The sequence below is a fragment of the Ixodes scapularis genome, unplaced genomic scaffold (assembly GCF_016920785.2).
Source record: "Ixodes scapularis isolate PalLabHiFi unplaced genomic scaffold, ASM1692078v2 PGA_scaffold6__148_contigs__length_123643588, whole genome shotgun sequence".
Taxonomy (NCBI): Eukaryota; Metazoa; Arthropoda; class Arachnida; order Ixodida; family Ixodidae; genus Ixodes; species Ixodes scapularis.
In genome coordinates this window covers 71,991,493-72,011,796 of record NW_024609881.1, presented here as the reverse complement: position 1 = coordinate 72,011,796, position 20,304 = coordinate 71,991,493, and the positions used below count along the sequence as shown (strand labels likewise).

The 20,304-nt window shown below is 44.0% G+C and overlaps 2 protein-coding genes across 2 annotated transcripts; one reads left to right on the top strand and one right to left on the bottom strand.

Annotated features, from left to right (window-relative positions):
* Nucleotides 1-4,697: 4,697 nt before the first annotated feature.
* Nucleotides 4,698-13,478, bottom strand: LOC115327885. Its single transcript, XM_040220477.3, has 5 exons — nucleotides 13,466-13,478; nucleotides 8,937-9,053; nucleotides 7,232-7,503; nucleotides 6,808-6,973; nucleotides 4,698-4,858 (listed from the first exon to the last, which is right to left on the bottom strand). Exons 2-5 carry the CDS (start codon nucleotides 8,956-8,958, stop codon nucleotides 4,707-4,709), a joined length of 612 nt encoding a protein of 203 aa, XP_040076411.3. The 5' UTR covers nucleotides 8,959-9,053; nucleotides 13,466-13,478; the 3' UTR covers nucleotides 4,698-4,706.
* Nucleotides 13,479-14,899: 1,421 nt separating this feature from the next.
* Nucleotides 14,900-15,725, top strand: LOC121838515 (piggyBac transposable element-derived protein 4-like). The gene has a single exon (XM_042294806.1). The coding sequence runs from the start codon at nucleotides 14,928-14,930 to the stop codon at nucleotides 15,723-15,725; it is 798 nt and encodes a 265-aa protein (XP_042150740.1). The 5' UTR covers nucleotides 14,900-14,927.
* The last annotated feature ends 4,579 nt before the right edge of the window (nucleotides 15,726-20,304 follow it).

Here is a 20,304-nt window from a genome sequence, read left to right as displayed (position 1 = left end):
TTGTTTGAAAAATATTGACGGTTAACGTGTGATATACTTTATTTCGCTTCAAAATTCCTGGGACGGCTCTCGCCAATCACGAAACCCAGAGAATGTGACGTATAGTGAAAGGGAGCGCAGTTATGCGCGCGCATTCGGCATCTCGCGGCGCCACCGTCGGGGGAGGTGTTTCCGAGTTGTCAAATTAAAATATGATGCGCTAATATTTTCAAACCCTTTCGTTGTCCACTGGGTTTCCGGTACCACTAGCGTGTAGACACCGCAAAAAAAAGTCGACGCTCAAATACTGTTGGAGGGCCCCTTTAAGAGAAGAATAAAACTTCCAGATATCTTTACTTTTCATGAACTGCGAGCAGCGATCTAAATCGTGTTTAGCGAAGGATGTAATAAACTAAACGTATCGCTTGCATATGCACATCAGGTTCATGCCTTCCAGTGGCTGTCAGAAGCAGGTGTCTTTCAGGCCCTTACATTGCAGACTTCGCGTGAGCGCGTGAAAGAGCAGAGTCCAGCAGATGCTATTGCGTCCTTCAGTGACCCGCCGGAGGAGCATATAAAAGGAAGGAATCGGGACATCTACTATACAAAGTACTCCTGAGGGTAAGTCAGGTAGAGGACAAGCCGTGCATTACCAACCCTTCGCATATTAGAATACTTGCTGGCGATGTAAAGCCAATTAGCTGTAAACTTTTCTGCTTTCTTCCTTATATTATGTGATTCTAAAACAAATATGTGAATTCTAAACATTATAATACACTGACTGCTTATGAAAGAGAGGGCAGCACCTTGTTATGTTCAGACTTCTTGCTTTCTGGTGTGTTGCTATCTGACAATGCCACAATGTCGTTAATTGCAAAGCGATTATAAGATGATTGAGATTTGCCACACTCTCAGTTTCTTAAGCTCGCAGTGACGATAGCTGATGCCAAGAAAAACAGGCGATCTAAAGGTTTATATTGCAAAACTCTGTTTATCCATTTCTAGAGGTGTTGTTTCGGGAAGCAATGGGTTTAGGGGAACTCCTTAATATAAAGAAGACATACAGAAATAATGAATTGACTTCCCCCGCAAATAAAGCGCAACTTTTGCCCTCTAGGCGACCGTTAAAAATATCCGCCTGGCAAGGGATTAGATCCCAGTACCTCTCGAAGACTAACGGATCGCTCTATCAACTAAGCTAACCGGGAGCACTCCGCCACTAGAGCAAGCGGATGTTAACAGGTGCCACCAGTTTTTCGTAGAGAGATTTCAACTTCATCAAAAACTCATATTTGCTGTGGGCCTTTTGATTCTAATTGCATGGTATTCTCCGTGGTTTCTGACGCAAGTAGATCAAATTACTCTTTTTACAGGCTGTCATATTGTCAAGAAGCACGTTATATGTCGGGAGCACGAAGTGGGATTACAGGACAAAAGTTCAGTGAAGAGACGTATTATTCATTGTGTGTTTAAAATATTAAGTCATTGCATTATTTTTATTTTTATCTCGTTCTTGTACGCGTCCGTGAGAGGAACCCTTCTTTTCAAAGTGCCGAACGTTTTTGGAAGATATGTAATTTCCTTGGCAAAAACGGGTGCATTCACGTTAGAGATGAAACATCCTGCTATGATAAAAATACTCATGCCTAAACAAAAAAACAAAAAAATTATGTCGGGTGAATACTTATAGCACCGTGACCTCAGCGTCTTCCTATTAAGGAGTACAATACATTGCTTGTCAGGGGATGATGAAAAGACCACCACTTGCCTTTAATATGAGCATGCAGTAGCATTGGAAAGATAATAATGCCGCTCTCGCCACGTTTTTGTCGGAAATATTTTGGTACCAACCCTCGACAAGCTAAGCAAGTTTCCCGCCTACACTAATTTTAATACCTTGATCATTTCTCGGTGTTTTTTCTACCTGCATATAGCCTTCCCAATATTGTAACAGATATCCCCGCAGAACCATGAGGGCCTCCGGGATCGCCCTCTTTGCCCTTCTTGCTGGTACGTCCACTCTGTGTCACTGTGAAGTGGATCCGGTATCTCGAGTTCCTCTCAAGACCAATACGGTCAGATACTGAGGAAGAGGAGGAGAAGCGAGTGCGTAAAGACGTCAGAGTGCCGATCTCTCAATGGAATGATTAGTGGGTAGTCGCCGAGGTCCGCTGCCTCTGTCTACTTACCGTTCCAACGCGTTCGAACGCGAGACACAGCGCGAGGACCAGACGACGACGCTCGTGTTTGTTTCGAGTGGGTCAAGACAATGGGCACAGACAAAGCCAGCTAACCTTCTTCGTTTACCCACGAATCTCTCCAACCGGAGCTTAGCGCTCTGCGACGTCCCCGCACTCTCTCGTATCCCCTCCTCTTCCCCAGTTTCTCACTGTGTATAATTTAAACAAAGTACACATCTTTTCAGGCATGGCATGCTGGTGCTGCGCTGAAGACTGGAACGAGGCCGATGACGGCAAAAGCCTAGAGCACATGAAATATGACGAATGCGAAGACACGACGGACGACCTAAGGGATTCCGATGGGGACGCTGTTGTTCACGAGGGAGGAAAAGAACGAGGCGAGTACAAGTCCGTGACCAGCTTCGTACTCCGGTCTCGGGCGGCTCGAGAAACGTGGGGCGTTGCGTATTATAATTATAAGCTTCTTGCTTCGGGAGTGGTCCTTCAGGAGTTGTTATTTGCCAATGCCCCAGCCTGATTGGCTGAGGACCGATAATGAGATGCTAAGAACTCGCCATGCCCTGTTTCTTTTTAAGCTGTCAGTAAATTGCCTTGAAGAGTAGCTTGCGGCGGCTCGTCGTAGGACTGGCGCAAACGCCTGAACTTACCTTGATGAGATTAGCATAAAGGCGATTCACGCAGAATGCATCGTGTGTTACTGCCGCTATTCCTAACAGCCTTGTCCCAAAATCTAGGTGAAAAAAAAACATCAGGCGATACAGAACGAAACAAATCAAAACAAGTCGAAAGAGGCAGACGCAAACACACGACGTATTCTGCGTCAATCGGCGTTATGCGACGTTCAAGTTCCCCTTTTTTACACTTCTTACATAAAGTGATCAAACAGATGTGTGCCTCTGTCCTCTTTCCACATGTTTATTCTACTTAGGTTTTTATAAATAAGTGTGCCTCTTCGTCCTTGTTCAGTTTGTGCATTTTATTAGTGTTAAGTTTTCGTGTTCTTGGAATGTATCTCTCCGAATTCGAAAATGTTTTTTAGGGAAGGTGGGAATTTTTTTTTTCGAATTCGGTGCATTTCAGTGCATTTTATCGCGGTCGAGAAGGAAATCGGCTTTTATCAGGAATTTTACTAAAGAGGACATGGACGTGTGATCCTCCGGCCTCCGAGAACATTCGCCTAGAACGTACACACCAACACAACTCTTTGACGTCACGCCGCTACGGTGGCGCTGCTGTTGGTATTGCGCATGCGCGTTATATCCCATTTTGTTATAACGAGGTTTTACTGTATAACTAAACTTCCTCCTTGTTTTTTGTGTCTTCTTCAATGATCTCCTTGAGCTCCTTGAGCTGGCCAGACGAGCACTTGAAGCGTGGCTGCTTGCGAACGCCTATGCTTAGAAAACGTTCCGGTACCAATAAGAGAAAGCAACCAGATAAAGGGTAGGATTCGCTACGAAACAAGCAGCTGTGCGGACGGTTCAAATTGGAATATGGTCCGTTCTGAAAGCTGCAAATAAATTAATTTTTAGTTGGGCAAGTTGGTACATCTTAAATTAGAAAAGTAAAAAAAAAAAAAAAAGAGAAGGAAAAGGACAACATGAAGAGTTCGACGAAACGATGCGCTGTAATAAAAGTTTGTGTCCGTACGCAGTAACTTTTTTTTTTTTGTTCGAGGACAGTTTTAGTACGAGGATTTTCGGTGTTTCACGACTCGGATAAAACCTGCTAGGAGGTTACTGATACTAGTATTACTCTTATCACTATACCCAAGTAGCACCCCAATATTGGTCCAATGACGGTCCTATATCGGCTCACGCTGGCACCAATATTGGTCAATATTGGCAAACGCTACCAGGCGCTATATTGGGCCAGCTAGCCTGCCAATATTGGGCCACTCTGTTTGCCAATTTTCAGCCAATATTGGACCATTCTGTTTGCCCCTTTTCAGCCAATATTGGACCACTCTATTTCCCCATTTTCAGCCAATATTGGACCATTCTGTTTGCCCATTTTCAGCCAATATTGGACCACTCTATTTGCCCATTTTCAGCCAATATTGGACCACTCCGCTTGCCCATTTTCAGCCAATATTGGGCATAACGGCACTGCCCTTTTAGCCTAGATAGGTTTTGCCAACCACGTTAAAATTGGCTGCCAATCTCTGTCGGAACGGCAGCCAAATGTCCGAAGGCCTTTTTCGCCAAGCTACTACAAATATTGGGCGTGCCTTTCTCCTGGCACCATGGTTGAGCAGTTTACCACACTTGCACTGGTAACCCTTTGCCGCCAGGCTCTTCCCGATATTTGGCAATATAATGTACAACTGCAACAACAGATAATAGTTTTAGCTCTCTTGTATTGATAACACTGAAGATTTTCTTTGCAACATGCAGGCTAAAAATATATAATTTTACCATCAGAAAATATTGCGTGCATTTTAGTTTGCCATGCAAATGAACAAATAAATTTCTTTGCTAAAAATTTATTTTGAAAACAACTTTCTGTGCTATTTTTTTTTGCACTTCACACATCGCCAGTTGGCAGTTGACTGGCCTCTGTTTGGCGGCAAAACCTCTGGCGCCTGCCCCCCTCCCGGTCCACAGCACCGGCCAGGTACTTGCCAATGGCCTTTTCGACATCTGGCACATTGGCAGCCTTCGCACTCTTGATGGTCTCTGAAAGTGGAAATTTTAAACGTTCTGCATTAAACATCAAGGCATAACGGTTGCCGCTGATATTTAGAATAGTCTTAGGATCAGGAAATTGGATCCAACCAGGGTTAAATCTCTATCCAGAGCAGTAGTAATTAAAATACAGATGTCAGGTCAAGAGCTAGGTACAGAGAAGCAACATGCTCCTCTCTTTTACTGATTACTATACTAATGACCACACTTCTATTCTAAGAAGAGGTTCCCATCAGCACTGCACAGCTATACTCTGTCTCAGTGGTTGTGTGCAGTGTGGAGCTGCAAGGTGCGACGAGGTGGAGGAGTACCCAATGCGGTTACAAGTTCCGGTACGGCTCAGATTGCACAGAGTCAAATGTCGATGATACAATAACGATTGACCGGAATTTCAGGGTCACGTGAATTTAAAGATGGTCCGGGCAATATTGAATATATTGCCATTCAGGATGATACAAACAGTACTCAAGTCGTCCCGGGTGATATGAGCACGTGAACCATCGGTGCATGCGAAACGAGTGGGTGGGCGCAGCTGGTCTTAGAGGGGAAGAGAGTACGCACAGTTGCCGCTGGCCCCCTCTCCACCTCCAGTCTATGCTGGCCAAGCGGCAGCATGCCTGGCTCACAGCCCAACGAGCCAAGGTTAACTCACATGCCCAACAAAGCTGTCGTCGATGGTAGAAACACTTAACGCTCTTGATGTTCCATGCTGCACCATAAGTGCAAGCAATATGAGCCGAGAAAGCGCTGCGCAGCTTTATGCATTTTGGATGGGGCTTATGAGCAACTACAAGGGCAGAAGAGTGCAAACAAACATCACAGACAAAGTATACACACAAGTTAGCTTGTCTTGGATTAAACAAATTCAGGATTATATGAATATTTTTTCGTGTTCCCGGGTAATCCCTATCATCGAGATTATGCTGTATTTATAGAGTATGAACTATTCAGGCATATGGAATGACTCGGCAGACTGTAAGGAATAACTTAATTGCCTGTAATGGCTTCTACAGAGACCAGACAATGCAGGCGAAGACTGATACGCTGTGTAAGAACACATGTACACTGGTGCATTTATAATCTTGATTGGCTGACAAGGGCTACAGTTGCACTACACTGCATGCAACTTGTGAGATAGAGTATATGCTGCATTCAGGCATAGCTAGAATTTTCAGGCACTATAATAGGCCTTTTGAACTAAATATGTTACGCTATAACAGATTAGAAGCATTGTTGAAAACGAACTTACTTTAGAAAAAGGCTGTGTGTATTATTGTAAATGTAAAATATAACACTCAAGACTAAAAATCTTTTTCATACAATGAACCTTCTTCCAAATACTAGCCAATGTGAATATTCTCTAGCACCATATGGTACATAATTAAAGTATAATAAATTTAACACACTGAGATTACCCTCCATACCTCACCTGACTGAGATCACTACTGCCTGTAACCTACGTGATGGTAGCCTATAAACTGTTCCTCATAATTGAACTATAACCACTGCACACAAATGTTAAAGCATCATCTCCCATCATCACCAAACCAATTATTATGACAAAAAGTACAAATAGAACCTGTGACCACACTTCGAGGAGACAAATCATGTTTCAAGCTCTGTAAACTAATCCCCAAATAGTTTATAGTGTTTACTAACATTTATTGGTGCAATTCTTTTTCTCTTATATTTTTCTTTGTATCACATTTGTCACCTTGCTGCTTGCTGAGTGAACAAGTGTGCAAACCTTGTCAAGCCAACAACTGCTGGGTTTTTGTCTGCCTCCCAGTGCCTGTACTATATGCTACATCACAGGCACAAATAAAGGATTTGATTTGAAAGTGACATGCTATAACAGTCAAGCAGTTGCATGCACTTCAGCAAACTCGAATAACAAGGATCTATCAATGTGTTGATCAATTAAGCAAATATAATCATACCTGTCACAATGTGGCAGAGGAGGGTCCCCCGGAAAGGTAGCTTGCCTTTCCGGCCCAGGAGGCTAAATTTTATTTGGACCTCCTTCTTGAGGGCCCTTTCCAGAAGGCTTCGGCAGGCCTCGGCAACCGTGTCAGTTGCCCTGACCCACGTAGCCACCTCCAGCTGCTGTGAAAGACAAGGGACAACGGAAATGTAGAAGCATGACCAAATACCAAATCAAACACAGAAACACGGCTATGACGACACAACCAGTTTTCATTTTTCTTCATACTGAAAAGCCATCATTTATTAACATTGAGTAAAGCAAATGCAGTGTCCACCCGTTTAGTGGCCGAGTATGATAGTCGACATTATGAGCCAGCGACAAGCACTGCAGTGCATGTTGGAAAAATCATCATATGAAAGGAGGAAAGTGCAACATACCAGGGCTGTGGCTGTAGCTTTATCCTTCAGGGCATTTTCCAATTCCCTGAATTCTTCCATAGTCGCCGCGGGCAGCTTTGGAAGGGGCGCCCGCGACGGCTCTGGAGCCATTTCCGGCGAAGGCGGTGCAGCAGACATTGAGGCCTTCATTTGCGATAAATTAAAACTTAAGTTTCTAATGTCCTGCTGCATCGCCCCCAACTGCCGCAAAATCTCCCCATTCTGTAGCCGAAGCTCAAGCACCAGCTTAACTATTGGAGACTGCTCTGGACCTGAAATGGAAGATTAATTAGGGTGAGTAATGCATTATCAAGCTCTGGCCCTGGGTCCTATGGAGAAGTAAGCTGTGCAGCACTAGCGGACACCAGTCTTTCCCTTCTTTAAAAGCAAAAGATTAATATGGCTTGACTGATAAAAGAAATCATCAGGAGCCGTGAACCTAAAAATATATATGTTTATGACTGCACTCGCTAAGAGACAAGCACTGTTATGTGTGTGCTAAATTTGAGGCTGCCTGCAGATGGTAGTTTTGGAGTACACAACTAACACACCGTGGTTGCACACACTTTGCCCATTGTATAAATGGTGTGAAAAAATTCATAAATAAAATATATATTTTGCAGTGTGCATAGCAGGAGCCTGCAAATACAAAAAAACAAACAATTATATTTAACCTTGATCTTTATTATCTCATATTTGAACCATAAAAGAAAGCACATGGCTGTATGAAAAAGGGCTGCATTAAGCCGTCATAAACCAGCCAGGTTGTATCAGCTGTGCATCAATCATGTCAATGCAACAAATGGTAGACAAAAAATTACATCAGTTTTCCACCAATGCAAGGAATATGTTGAGAAGTCCCCAGAGTGAAGGAGATAGCATTGGGTAGAGCTGGTCTCATAAGCTGATCAGCAACCTTGTTGCACCATAACTAACATAGGAGGTGCAATCATAGTCAGCAAAGTTATTTCAGCTATTTTGACAGTACAACTCAACGGCTGCTATACTAGGAAACACTATACAAATTAGCTGTAAAAAAAAAGGTAGCTGTGTCACTGCCAGTGGGAAACACATTACAGCAATTACCTCTTATTCATGCACTATTCAGCTGAAGCATTAAAAAAAGATAAATGATGGTTACGCTATAAGGTCCAAAGCTGACAAGCTAATTACTAGCTAGTAATTCCCACATTTGGCTCCTAGTAGAATCATGCTGAATAAAAGATATGAATGTTCCAACATTCTTAAACTCCTAAGCTTAATTTGGAAACCATATCCCAGCACTGCAGCCGACAGGTTCAAAATGCCAGCCCGGCACACTTAAACTAGGACAGCCAGTGCAAACAAGTCTACTATAACAGTGGTTAAACAGGCCGGCAGGCCCTTGCTTTCGCAAGTTAGATTACAGGTTTCTGAGTATAAAATACCCGGAGAAAAGCTGGAGTGCCCACCACCTTGTGGCCAGTTGTTACTCACCAAATATTCAGACCTTGAGCATTAATACTTCACACTTTCATTTTGACACTATCAAGATGGCTGACGTCAAGGGATATATATATATATATATATATATATAAAAAAAAACCACATGTCAAAGCTCCTTTGGTTAGGCCGGTGTTAGGAAATAAAACATTAAAAAGGCTAACACAAGGACCACTGACTGGTGTTGTGCTTGGTTGCATACAGTAAAAATTGGAGGACTTACAATTTGAGGCCCCCAACGTCATCCCAGCTCCTGCCGGGAGTTCCTCAATGGAACCTGAAGGCGCCTCCAGGGCACCGTCCACTCTGGTCAGGCTTTGCCCAGATGATGTCGATGAGGCTGAACCACAATGTAATGACAAAAATTATTTCGGCCCAGAACAGTTGGCTAACATAGTAGACACATGGTGCAAATTTTGTTAGCCTCTCTCTGACAATTAAAATTAGAAGCAAAGGGAGCATGTTGGTGAAAGGCGCTGCGGTTCGTAGAAAGAATAACACACAGAAGGACAAGACACAAACACTCACACACACAGGGACAGGACACAAACACAGACACACAAACAGACACAGATAAAATCAGAAAGATTGTATGCGTGCCTGTGTTCGTGTCCTGTCCCTGTGTATGTGAGTGTTTGTGTTTGTGTCTCGTCCTTCTGTGTGTTATTCTTTCTACGAACTGGAGTGCAATTAAAATTAGTTTTGAAGTCTCTCTCCCGTCCTTTGTGGCCAAACAATCTGATAACTTGCAGTCATGAGCAAAGCAGTTCCACACTTTGAAGTAATATCAGGAAAAAAGGAATTTGCCAACCAAATGTGGAAAAGATCTGGAAAAAGATAGTCCCAACATTTCGAAACTATTTGTTTCTTCTTCAGGGGATGAATAAAGGATGTCAGTCTCTTCATCTTTTAGGTGTTACATCACTTTGTCTTTGTCGGTGTTGTTGGGTTAGCTTCGTCGTGCCCTATCCGTTATCCCATTGTGGAGGCCGTTCACATATAACGTAGGAAGTGTCCCTAGTGACCTATTGATGATGTTTGAAGTGTGTTGAATATGCCATGATTCAATGAGCCGCCTCCTAAGTAGATTTGGTGCCGTGTCCAGTATGCTTGCGTTTTCAAATGCAATACGGTGGTCGAGGTTATCACAGTGTTCAGCGAAAGCACTGCGCTCTTTGTCAAAGTTTCTCACATCGTTCTTATGTTGGCGAAGCTGGTCGTGGAAGTTCTTTGTTTCGCCGATGTAAGAGGCATGGCACTGGGAGCATGGGACCTTATAAATGACACCTTAATTGGGCCTTCGCCTTCGGTGGTCTGTTCTTAGGGCGAGGTAGAAAGCATCCGACACTGGTTTGTGAGCAACCAGGACGTGTTCTTTTGCAAACAGTCGGGATAGCATCTCGCTTATCCCTTTCTTGTAAGGGATGCTAATCCGTGCTATCGGTTTGGAAACTGTCGAAGGTTGTTTCATCCAATTACGGTTCTGACGACGGATGACGTGGTGAATGAAGTTACCGGGGGAGCCGTTCTTCTTTAGGTCGTCCATGATAATCCGTTCCTCCTTTCTTTTGTCGTCCTCAGATGAGCACAAGGTGTTGGTTCTGTTAAAAAGAGTAGAAACGACAGATACCTTATGGCCGACGGTGGGTGGAGTCGAACTGGAGGTAATGGTTGGAGGACTCCAACCACCCTGTCGGCCATAAGGTATGTGTCGTTTCTACTCTTTTTAACAGAACCAACACCTTCTGCTCATCTGAGGACGACAAAAGAAAGGAGGAACGGATTATCATGGACGACCTAAGGAAGAACGGCTCCCCCGGTAACTTCATTCACCACGTCATCCGTCGTCAGAACCGTAATTGGATGAAACAACCTTAGATAGTTTCCAAACCGATAGCACGGATTAGCATCCCTTACAAGAAAGGGATAAGCGAGATGCTATCCCGACTGTTTGCAAAAAAACACGTCCTGGTTGCTCACAAACCAGTGTCGGATGCTTTCTACCTCGCCCTAAGAACAGACCACCGAAGGCGAAGGCCCAATTAAGGTGTCATTTATAAGGTCCCATGCTCCCAGTGCCATGCCTCTTACATCGGCGAAACAAAGAACTTTCACGACCAGCTTCGCCAACATAAGAACGATGTGAGAAACTTTGACAAAGAGCGCAGTGCTTTCGCTGAACACTGTGATAACCTCGACCACCGTATTGCATTTGAAAACGCAAGCATCCTGGACACGGCACCAAATCTACTTAGGAGGCGGCTCATTGAATCATGGCATATTCAACACACTTCAAACATCATCAATAGGTCACTAGGGACACTTCCTACGTTATATGTGAACGGCCTCCACAATGGGGTAACGGATAGGGCACGACGAAGCTAACCCAACAACACCGACAAAGACAAAGTGATGTAACACCTAAAAGATGAAGAGACTGACATCCTTTATCCTTAACGGGAATCGTTATCCCGCTTTTCAAAGCTGGAGCGCGAAATAATATTGAAAATTATCGTCCGATTTCAATTTTACCAGGTATTGCTCAGCTGTTAGAAAAACACTTGTGCTTGGTCATGACACGCTTTTTGGATAAGCATCGTATTATGTCGCCCTCTCAGTACGGTTTCGTGCAAGGTCGAGGCACTCAAATGTTACTTGAAGATTTTTCTGATTTGCTGAACTCGTCGTTTGAGCGGAATCAAGTCGCGTGCGCGTTATTTCTAGACGTCAGTAAGGCATTCGATAGTGTATGTCACCGTTTGTTGCTAAATAAGCTGTCAATGGTGGGATTTCACGGTTCCTTTTTATTGCTGTTACAAAATTTTCTTCAGGATAGGCGCCAATGTGTTTCGATTGAACAATTTCGAAGTAACTTCTCGATAATTAAAGCTGGTGTTCCGCAGGGTTCAGTACTTAGTCCTTTATTATTTAATATTTATGTGAACGATCTTTCTAGTACCGTGCCCACTTCAATATTTCAATATGCGGACGATACTGTAATTGTAGCCTGCGCTTCTAAGTATTTGCACGCAATCTCTTTGCTTCAAAATGCGGCAAATAGGGCAATGGACTGGTTTGATGCAAATTTAATTTCTATTAATACGACAAAAACTCAACTAATTTGTTTTCATAGCCCATTAAAACGAGTCAGTCTCACTTCTCCGCTTTTTTTGCACACGTCTAATTGTCTTAATTGCGCGTGTACCCCTGTGAATTACACATCTACAGTTAAATACCTTGGTTTGATTTTTGATAGCGATCTTGCCTGGAATTCACAGCTCGCTCATATCTGTAAGAAGCTTCGCGCGGTGTCTTGTTTGATGTACAGTGTTAGATACGTTATGCCATTATCCGTTCGTAAGGTTATCATTCATGCCCTGGGCTATAGTGTGCTTCGTTATGGAATAACTGTGTACGGCCACTGTGCCCTTCGATGGAAAATAAGAATCAATTCAATTTTACGTTCTTTGTTAAAAGTTATTTCTTATGATTTAAGTCTTGATAAAGATACTGACGTATTTAGAGCATTATGCTTTCCGGATTTCAACTCTCTGTTGATAGAAACTGTACTTTTTCGTCATTTCTACAATAGTTCTTTTAAAGTACCTTATGCCCCAGCCCGTTGCCTAAGGCCAAAAAAACGTTACTGTATACCTCGGTGCAGCACAAGATATGGCGAACGCATGCGCCGTTACTATGTTCCCTCGTATTTTAACAAGCTTCCTATGAAAATGTTTTGTGCTAGTACAAAATACAAACTGAAAAAAGCGCTCAGAAATAGAATTGTATAAAGATTTCTTTTCTGTGTGTGTCATAGCTTGATTTATCTATGTGGGGTTTTTGTGTTTTACTGTCATTGCTTTACTTTGTCACTGTCTGCCAGGCACTACCTTTCAAGCCCGATGAGGCTTCGGTAGGCCTGAATCTGTACATGCTATTTTTTCATTCAATAAAAGTATTATTATTATTATTCATCCCCTGAAGAAGAAACAAATAGTTTCGAAATGTTGGGACTATCTCTTTCCAGATCTTTTCCACATTTGGTAGGCAAATTCCTTTTTTCCTGATTTTCTACCCAACCAGACAGAATTCTGTCAAATATGTTCACCTTTGGAGTAATATGCTTACTGTTTTCTTCATTCTACCACTGCAACAGACTTCTTCCAGGCTGACTTTTCAGCTCTTCTACTCCAAGTACAATGCAAGCTGGCAACAATTTTACCTAAAGTTGTTGCCACTTAAAGATCGGGGAAGAGAGGAGGGGGATATTTTGGCAAGTTGCTAGTAACCCCCAGACCAGAGGCTCTCACAATTTGTCATCTCACAAGCCCTAGCAACCAGCAACAAAGTTTGTTGCTAGGGTTTGCGAACTCCCCTGTCTCCGTGAACCATAATGCTGACCACCGGGCATTATACCAGTAAGAATAGAAGAGTTTAAAAACCAACCTGCGTGAGCTCTATTGCAATGATAGCAGAACTGAAAAAGTACAGATATTAGAATGAGCTGCGAAATTGGTCTTTCTCAATCTTAAAACGTTAGGGTGAGAGGGTGATCGATGTGGGTGCTGATGGAACCAAAGAATGATCTGCTCGACCAAGGAGTTTCGAAGTAATCACTTTGAGAGCTGCTGCCCAGCACGAAGACCTCTCAACTGAAACATTGCGACTTTTATCATTTGCTGATTTGGACTTCAATGCAACCAAGCAATAAGCAAAGTATGACTTCTACAAGAATACGAAAATGTGGCTTACCTTGCTCCGAGGAGCTGGTCCCAGTGAGACCACTCGCTAAAAAGGAAAAGTTTACAATTGGTCACCCTCCTCCAGTTTTGATTAGATCATTCTAGTAAATATTTATTTACTGGAGTAAGACTAAAAGCAGTCGGTGTACATTCTAAATTGGAACAAACTGCTTAGAAGAGAAGAAAGCACATGTGAAGGCAACTACAGTGGAACACTCTGGACACATTGAAGAGGAAAATGTGAAATAAAACGGTACTGTCAAGGAAGACATGTAACCTGACTTAAAACGCAAAGGCATTAAAGATGCCACACCCCATGGTCACGAGCATATGAGCTCGTCCACCATTTACGTGGTAGAGCCATATCATATCGATATGGCTCTACCACAAATGCTCCCTGATTTCCACTCACAGCTGCCCAAAGCACGCTGCTGGTTTTAAAACATGTGGCGCCGTGATGGAACCACCAACAGCGAGCACATTTGTATTACCGGGATAAACAGAAACGCAAACAACAGAATATGACCTCTTGCACTTGGGAGTTCATGCTGCTTATGTCAGGTGACACAACTTGTATTAAAAACTACCAGTTCCACTGGTCACATCGCAATTCATCCAGGTACTAGTCTGCTGTCGTGTAGGTTCAAGGGTGAACGAAACAGTCATTGTTTTCTGATTGCGTAATACCACAGTACACAGATATAGAAGGACCAAAAGGGGATAAGTGCCACGCAAATAATGAGGAGTAGAGTACTCTGTTGGCCTAGTTGGTTATACATGTTTAACCCTTTCAGTACGGAAGACGAGCTGAGCTCGTCCACCATTTACGCACAAATAATCCTGAAGACGAGTACAGCTCGTCCAGAGTCCGCATTATCAATACAACGATCCTGAGGACGAATTCAGCTCGTCTGTATCACGGAGCTTCTTAGAACGACCGACAGATGGCAGGAGAAGTCAAAACCGGTGAAATTAGCTGAATTTAGACGTTTTTTCGTGAGGCTGCTGGCTACACTGAACTTTAGAAATGGCGTCGTCCGGGCGGCCGCACGATGTGTGTCCACGCGTTGCGAAACAAGGAAAAAAAAAGGAAACAGCGCGCAGTTTCTGAAACTTCGAGTGAAAGCGACTACGAATTGGAAAGTGATTCTGGTGAGTCGTTGATTGATTATTTGACTTCAGATGAGAGCGACACAGAGATTGATGATGATTTCGACACCGCACGTGTGTGGACGAAGATCGACGTGGGCGATATTCCTCGTGCGCCACCTCGTTTCCCTTTTGTGGGATCACCGGGATTCAAGGGCCACCTGGAAGAAGGTGACGGCGTTGTCGAATATTTTGAACAGTTCTTCGATGAAGAGCTGGTCGACCTGATTGTCGCAGAGACCAACCGCTACGCAACCCAGTTTCTTCGGTCGCACCACGCTTTCCACCTCAAAACATGGAGACAGATCGACAAAAAAGAACTGATGACCTTCTTCGCGCTCATCATTCTGCAAGGGGTCATTGAGAAACCAGACGTGAAATCTTACTGGTCAACAAGAGAGGTTCTCCGCACGCCTGCATTCGGAGACGTGATAAGCCGCGACCGCTTCATGCTGATAATGAAATTTCTACACTTCACTGACAATGAGGCGCCAGTCGACGGGCACCCGAACCCAAAGCTTAGAAAACTGTGGCCCGTGCTCACCAGAATGACCGAGATGTTTCAAACTCTCTACACACCAGAGCGAGATGTGTCAGTTGACGAGAGCCTTCTTCGTTTCAAAGGCAGGCTGTCTTGGAAACAGTACATGCCACTGAAACGTGCCCGTTTTGGCGTCAAGTTTTTTGTACTGTTCGAGTCCTCCAGTGGTTACATCTGGAACATGCTTATGTACACTGGGAAAGGTGCTGTTGTTGGTGACGCAGATGTGGCCATGGGTACACGTGTGGTATTGTCCCTGATGAGTCCCCTTCTCGATAAGGGCTACTGTGTAACCGTGGGTAACTATTACAACTCACCCGAACTAGTTGAAGCACTTCTGGAGCGCAAGACAGATGTCTACGGAACAGCACGATCTGGACGCAAGGGAATGCCGAGCTTCGATACAAGACAACTTGAGAAAGGTCAAACTAAAGCTTACCAAAAAGGCAAGTGCCTCTCACTTCAGTGGAAGGACAAGAAGGTGGTAACCTTCCTCAGCACGGTGCACTCTGTGGCAATGGTGGATGTAACAAACCAGAGAGGTGAAGTTGCGTCCAAGCCACAGATAGTGATGAATTAAAACAACACCATGGGTGGTGTTGACAAGAGTGACCAAAATCTTTCATATTACCCCTGTGCAAGAAATGGACAGAAAATATACTACAAAAAGGTGTTCCGTCATCTGCTAGACATGGCCATCTACAATGCGTTCATTATCTACCAGAAGAGTGGCAACACCACCACACATCTTGACTTCAGGCTCAAGTTAGTGGAGGGACTCATTCAACTGAACTGTGACCCCCAGAGTCGACCCAAGAAAGGGAGGCTCTCTGACAACACTCTCTCGCGACTGACTGAGCGACACTTCCCAGACTACCTACCTCCAACTGAGAAGAAAGAGTGCCCAACAAGAAGATGCGTTGTCTGCACAAGAAAAAAAAGCTCGCAAGGAAACAAGGACGTGGTGCCCAGACTGTGGTGTCGCCCTGTGTGCGATACAGTGTTTTCGCACATATCACACAAAGGCAAACTTTTGAACGGGATGTCCTGGGACTGACTAAGCCCGTAGTCTCGTGAACAGAGACACCAGGTACTGATGTTGACAGAATTGCTTTGTAAATTCATGAATAAAATAAAGTGAGTATGTGCAGTGAAGCCCACTTTTTCCACATTACGTACAGTGAAGCCCCCTTTTTAACATTTATAAAAATATTGTTTGTCCATTTATGCTGTGCTTTTGATAAAAATTTTTATATGATTGTGCTCTACGGACTAGGCTGAACAGGTTGCATGAATAAAATAATTCCGGATTTTGAGGATGTTACATGAAAAATTATTACGGTACTGAAAGGGTTAAGATGGAAAACCGCAAAAAAGACGGGACACAATTGAAAGGAGCGAGCAACACAACACAGGCGCAGACTTACAACTGAATTTTTAATCTTTCCCTTCCTTTAACGAAGGAATGCAATGTACATGTGGGCCGCTGAGATGCGCTATCACTGGCTCGAATGGGCACGCTGAGGGCAGAAAACCTAAGGACGGTGGTGAACGCGAGCGGGACAGCGAGGAAACTGAGGACGATGGCGAGCGCGAGCGAGAGAAGAGCGATGGAACTGGGAAGTAAACAAAAAACCAAATTCTCTGTCTAATAATGAAATAGATGGTGCGCTAACACACTTGTCACTTCCACTGTAGGAAATCTGGGCCGCCTCAGAAATTTCCCTAGTGAGTTTGTCTTTGTTGCGACCTTTTATCTCAGTGGCACCAAAATTTGGTTTACACCCACATTCTTTACAGTGTAGGGCAAGGTGCGCTCCGCTTGCTGAATTCAAAAAGGCTCCGTGTTCCCTCAGTCTATCATTTAGACATCTACCCGTCTGTCCGATATATACTTTCCCGCAAGATAACGGGATGTGGTAAACCACTCCCGTTGAGCAAGGTACGAACTGGTTGTAATGCATGGTGTTGCAACCATCCTTGTGAGCGATCCGCTCCGAGGTTAAGGCGCATACCCGGGAGAGCTTACACGGGGCTGAAAAAACCACATCTACTTGGAACTTAGTAGCGAGTCTTTTTAAATTGTGAGAAACCCCGTGTATATATGGCATGACCTCAAATTTTTTTGGTCCCTCCAAGTGACCCATTGTTTCCTTAGCCCGCATACGCAAGGCCTTCAACATAGACTCTGCTACCGCCCTTATGATGGAAGGTGGAAATCCTGCTCTCAACAAACGTTGGGCCTGTGAATCAAAGCTACTCTGAACTGTGTGAGCACAAGATTTCTCAAGTGATGATCTCAGGCATGTCCTCACTATGCCTCTCTTAACTATTTTGGAATGGCTTGAATCAAAAGGCAGGAGGGCTTTTTTTGAGCGGGGTGCGTACTCCCAGCAGAGGTGGTCTAGCTGGAATGACAATGTTATGTCAAGGAATTGCAAAGATTCCCGCAGTGGAAGCTCGGTTGTAAATGTTAAGGTTGTGGAGGTGGCACGAAGTTTCTAAAATCCCGTTGGTGGCATCTTCAAGAAAGAACGCCAGGAGTTAACTTTTAATTAAAAGGACTAAAAAGTCATCCACATATCTGAAGACTCGGACCCGTTTGTCGTCAGCGAGTGCTTGCACTAACAAACGGTCAAAAGCAGCCAAAAAGATTTCGCATAACACTGGTGCCACACTCGAACCTATGCAGATGCCTTGCCTCTGAACTACAAACTTTACTTCGAAGCCCACAATGGTGGATGTTAGATAAATGGACAAAAGTTCTAAGAATCCATCTACTGACACACCACAGGCATTCTGGAACTAAACCGTTCCGGAGGTTTCGATGCAGTCCCTCACCGCGACAAAGAGTTCATCATGGGGTATCAAATAAAACAGCTCCTCAATATCTACGGCGAATCCACCATTCACACCACACAGGCCTTCTTGTAGGGCTTCGACAAGTCGCTCGCTCGCCATCGTCCTCAGTTTCCTCGCTATCCCTATCCCGCTTGCGCTTGCCACCGTCCTTAGGTTTTCTGCCCTCAGCGTGCCCATTCGAGCCAGTGATAGCGCATCTCAGCGGCCCACGTGCACATTGCATTCCTTCGTTAAAGGAAGTGAAAGATTAAAAATTCAGTTGTAAGTCTGCACCTGTGTTGTGTTGCTCGTTCCTTTCTTGTGTCCCGTCTTTTTTGCGCAGTTTTCGATCTTAAACAAATAATGAGGACCGGCATAAGCACAGCAAATATGCAACAAGAAAAATACATACCTGTATGTTTGAGTGCCAACACTGTAAACGAAAGAATCAAAGAAGGCTACCTCATTTTGATACGAGACAATGGAATAGCCACTAGCACATGCAGTATCTTTACTTTTTATATAATGTGCTTCCAAAAGTTTGTGTCATGGTACCTTTGCTTGTGCCAAAGATTCTGAGCTTGTGTAGGAGCGGCTCACATGCACAAGTGAGAAAGTAAAAAGATATGTGCGTGCTTCCTTTATTTGTAATAGACAGCTTAGGTTTCCTCGCACATTGACACAATGGCATCTCTAAAAATTAAAAAATCTAAGGGCACTTCAAGAGGTTGAATTAACACTGAACATAAGAGACAGATGCCCGAAGCTGTGCCGTGCTTTCACGAGGGTGTGCACAACGTTAAGAAGGTATAGGGTGCTCAAGGAGCTTTCTGTGCTACGAAAACTTGCGGGCATCTGTTCCTCTACACATCGTGCCTCTGACAGGAGCTCTGGCTGCCAGAAAAAATATGCCAGGCCCTCTTTGGGGGGAGGCCTGTAAGGGTCATACAGGCCATCATGTCAATGAGCGTGGAGACCTAACCCTGTTGGAAAATCTCGATGATGGAAAGATGACGGAAAAGGCTCATACAAGCGTAACCGTAATATGGGACATCCTATACAAGCGAAAAAGGCGGCTCCAGTATAGTGGAATAAGGCGGAACGATACAGGTGGGCGGAACCATACAAGCGTGTCGTATTATGGGACATCCTATACCAGCGTAGTGGATATAGGCGGAACCATGTAGGCGGACGGAACCGTACATGCAGAACGTAATATGGGACATCCTATACCAGCAAAAAGGCGATACCAGCATGGTGGAGCCATATGGCTCCAGCGTGTTGGTTTCGCCTTTTCACTGTTGTACAGGGCGATTTAGTTTTAAGCTTTACATATATGTTTAGAAAGGTCGTGAAAGCTATATTAATGTGGTTTGTGCAGGCGAGTTATACGGCCAGGCATACGTAGTATAGGGACCTAGTCGTAACGATCAGTCAGATAATTAAATACAATTTGTTAATCAACTTTTTAATTAGTGAAAATGAAAATATGGTTTCAATTAGAAACTTGCTGAGTCATTGAAAACCACAAAATCAAGTTTTTTTTAGAAGGATATAATTCAGGGGTAGCGTTTTATGCATTCTGTAAAAAGCTTTATTTGGACGAGTTTCTAGGTTTCAGTTTCTTATCAGAGCTCATCTCTGCGCCCACGGTCCTGTTCCCCAGGGGCATAGACACGCAACACACATGCGCCTTGCTTCCCTTCATCCTACGAGGGAGGCGAGGGGGCGGCTTCGCACTGCGGTCACCGGGCAGCTGGACCGCAGGTGCAAAGATGCGCTCTGGTAAGAAACCGAAGTCTGGAAATGCGTCCAAATTGACCATTTTTTTATAACGCCATAAAATGCTACTCGTCTTATATCTTTACAAAGAAAATTGATTTAGTGTGTTTTGATGATGCTTAGCAGGTTTCTAATTGGAACCATGGGTCTATTTTCACTGATCAAAAATTTCACGAACATACTATACTTAGAGAGAGGCTGAAGCAGTTTTGTATTTGAGAAAACACTTTTAAATCTTCTTCATTCGACCTCCAGAATCTCAAATATCAAAATTATTTGCTAATTTAATTAATCAAGGCTGCATAGTCATTTTTAAAGCGCTGTGAAAGCACCTCCCTAGAGAGCGACGTCACAACAGCAGCTTTCAAAATCTTTGTTCACGCATCTTCAGCGCCTATCAAAGCTATGCACGCACATGCAATTTTTTAAAAGGGCAGAAAAATGTGTCACGACTGGTGCCAGTGCCGGAGAATATACCTAGAAAACTTGCGATTGGACGCGCGGCCCTTAAGCGACACACGCTTGGCGGCCAAAGG

Excerpts from the sequence above, each read along its gene's own strand:
- LOC115327885 (XM_040220477.3), bottom strand. The coding sequence starts at position 8,958 with ATGACGTTGGGGGCCTCAAATT. Across the intron at positions 7,504-8,936 it reads GACGTTGGGGGCCTCAAATT|GTCCAGAGCAGTCTCCAATA; the intron begins GTAAGTCCTCCA and ends CTTCCATTTCAG. Across the intron at positions 6,974-7,231 it reads AAGCTACAGCCACAGCCCTG|CAGCTGGAGGTGGCTACGTG; the intron begins GTATGTTGCACT and ends TGTCTTTCACAG.
- LOC121838515 (XM_042294806.1), top strand. The coding sequence starts at position 14,928 with ATGACCTTCTTCGCGCTCATCATTCTGCAAGGGGTCATTGAGAAACCA.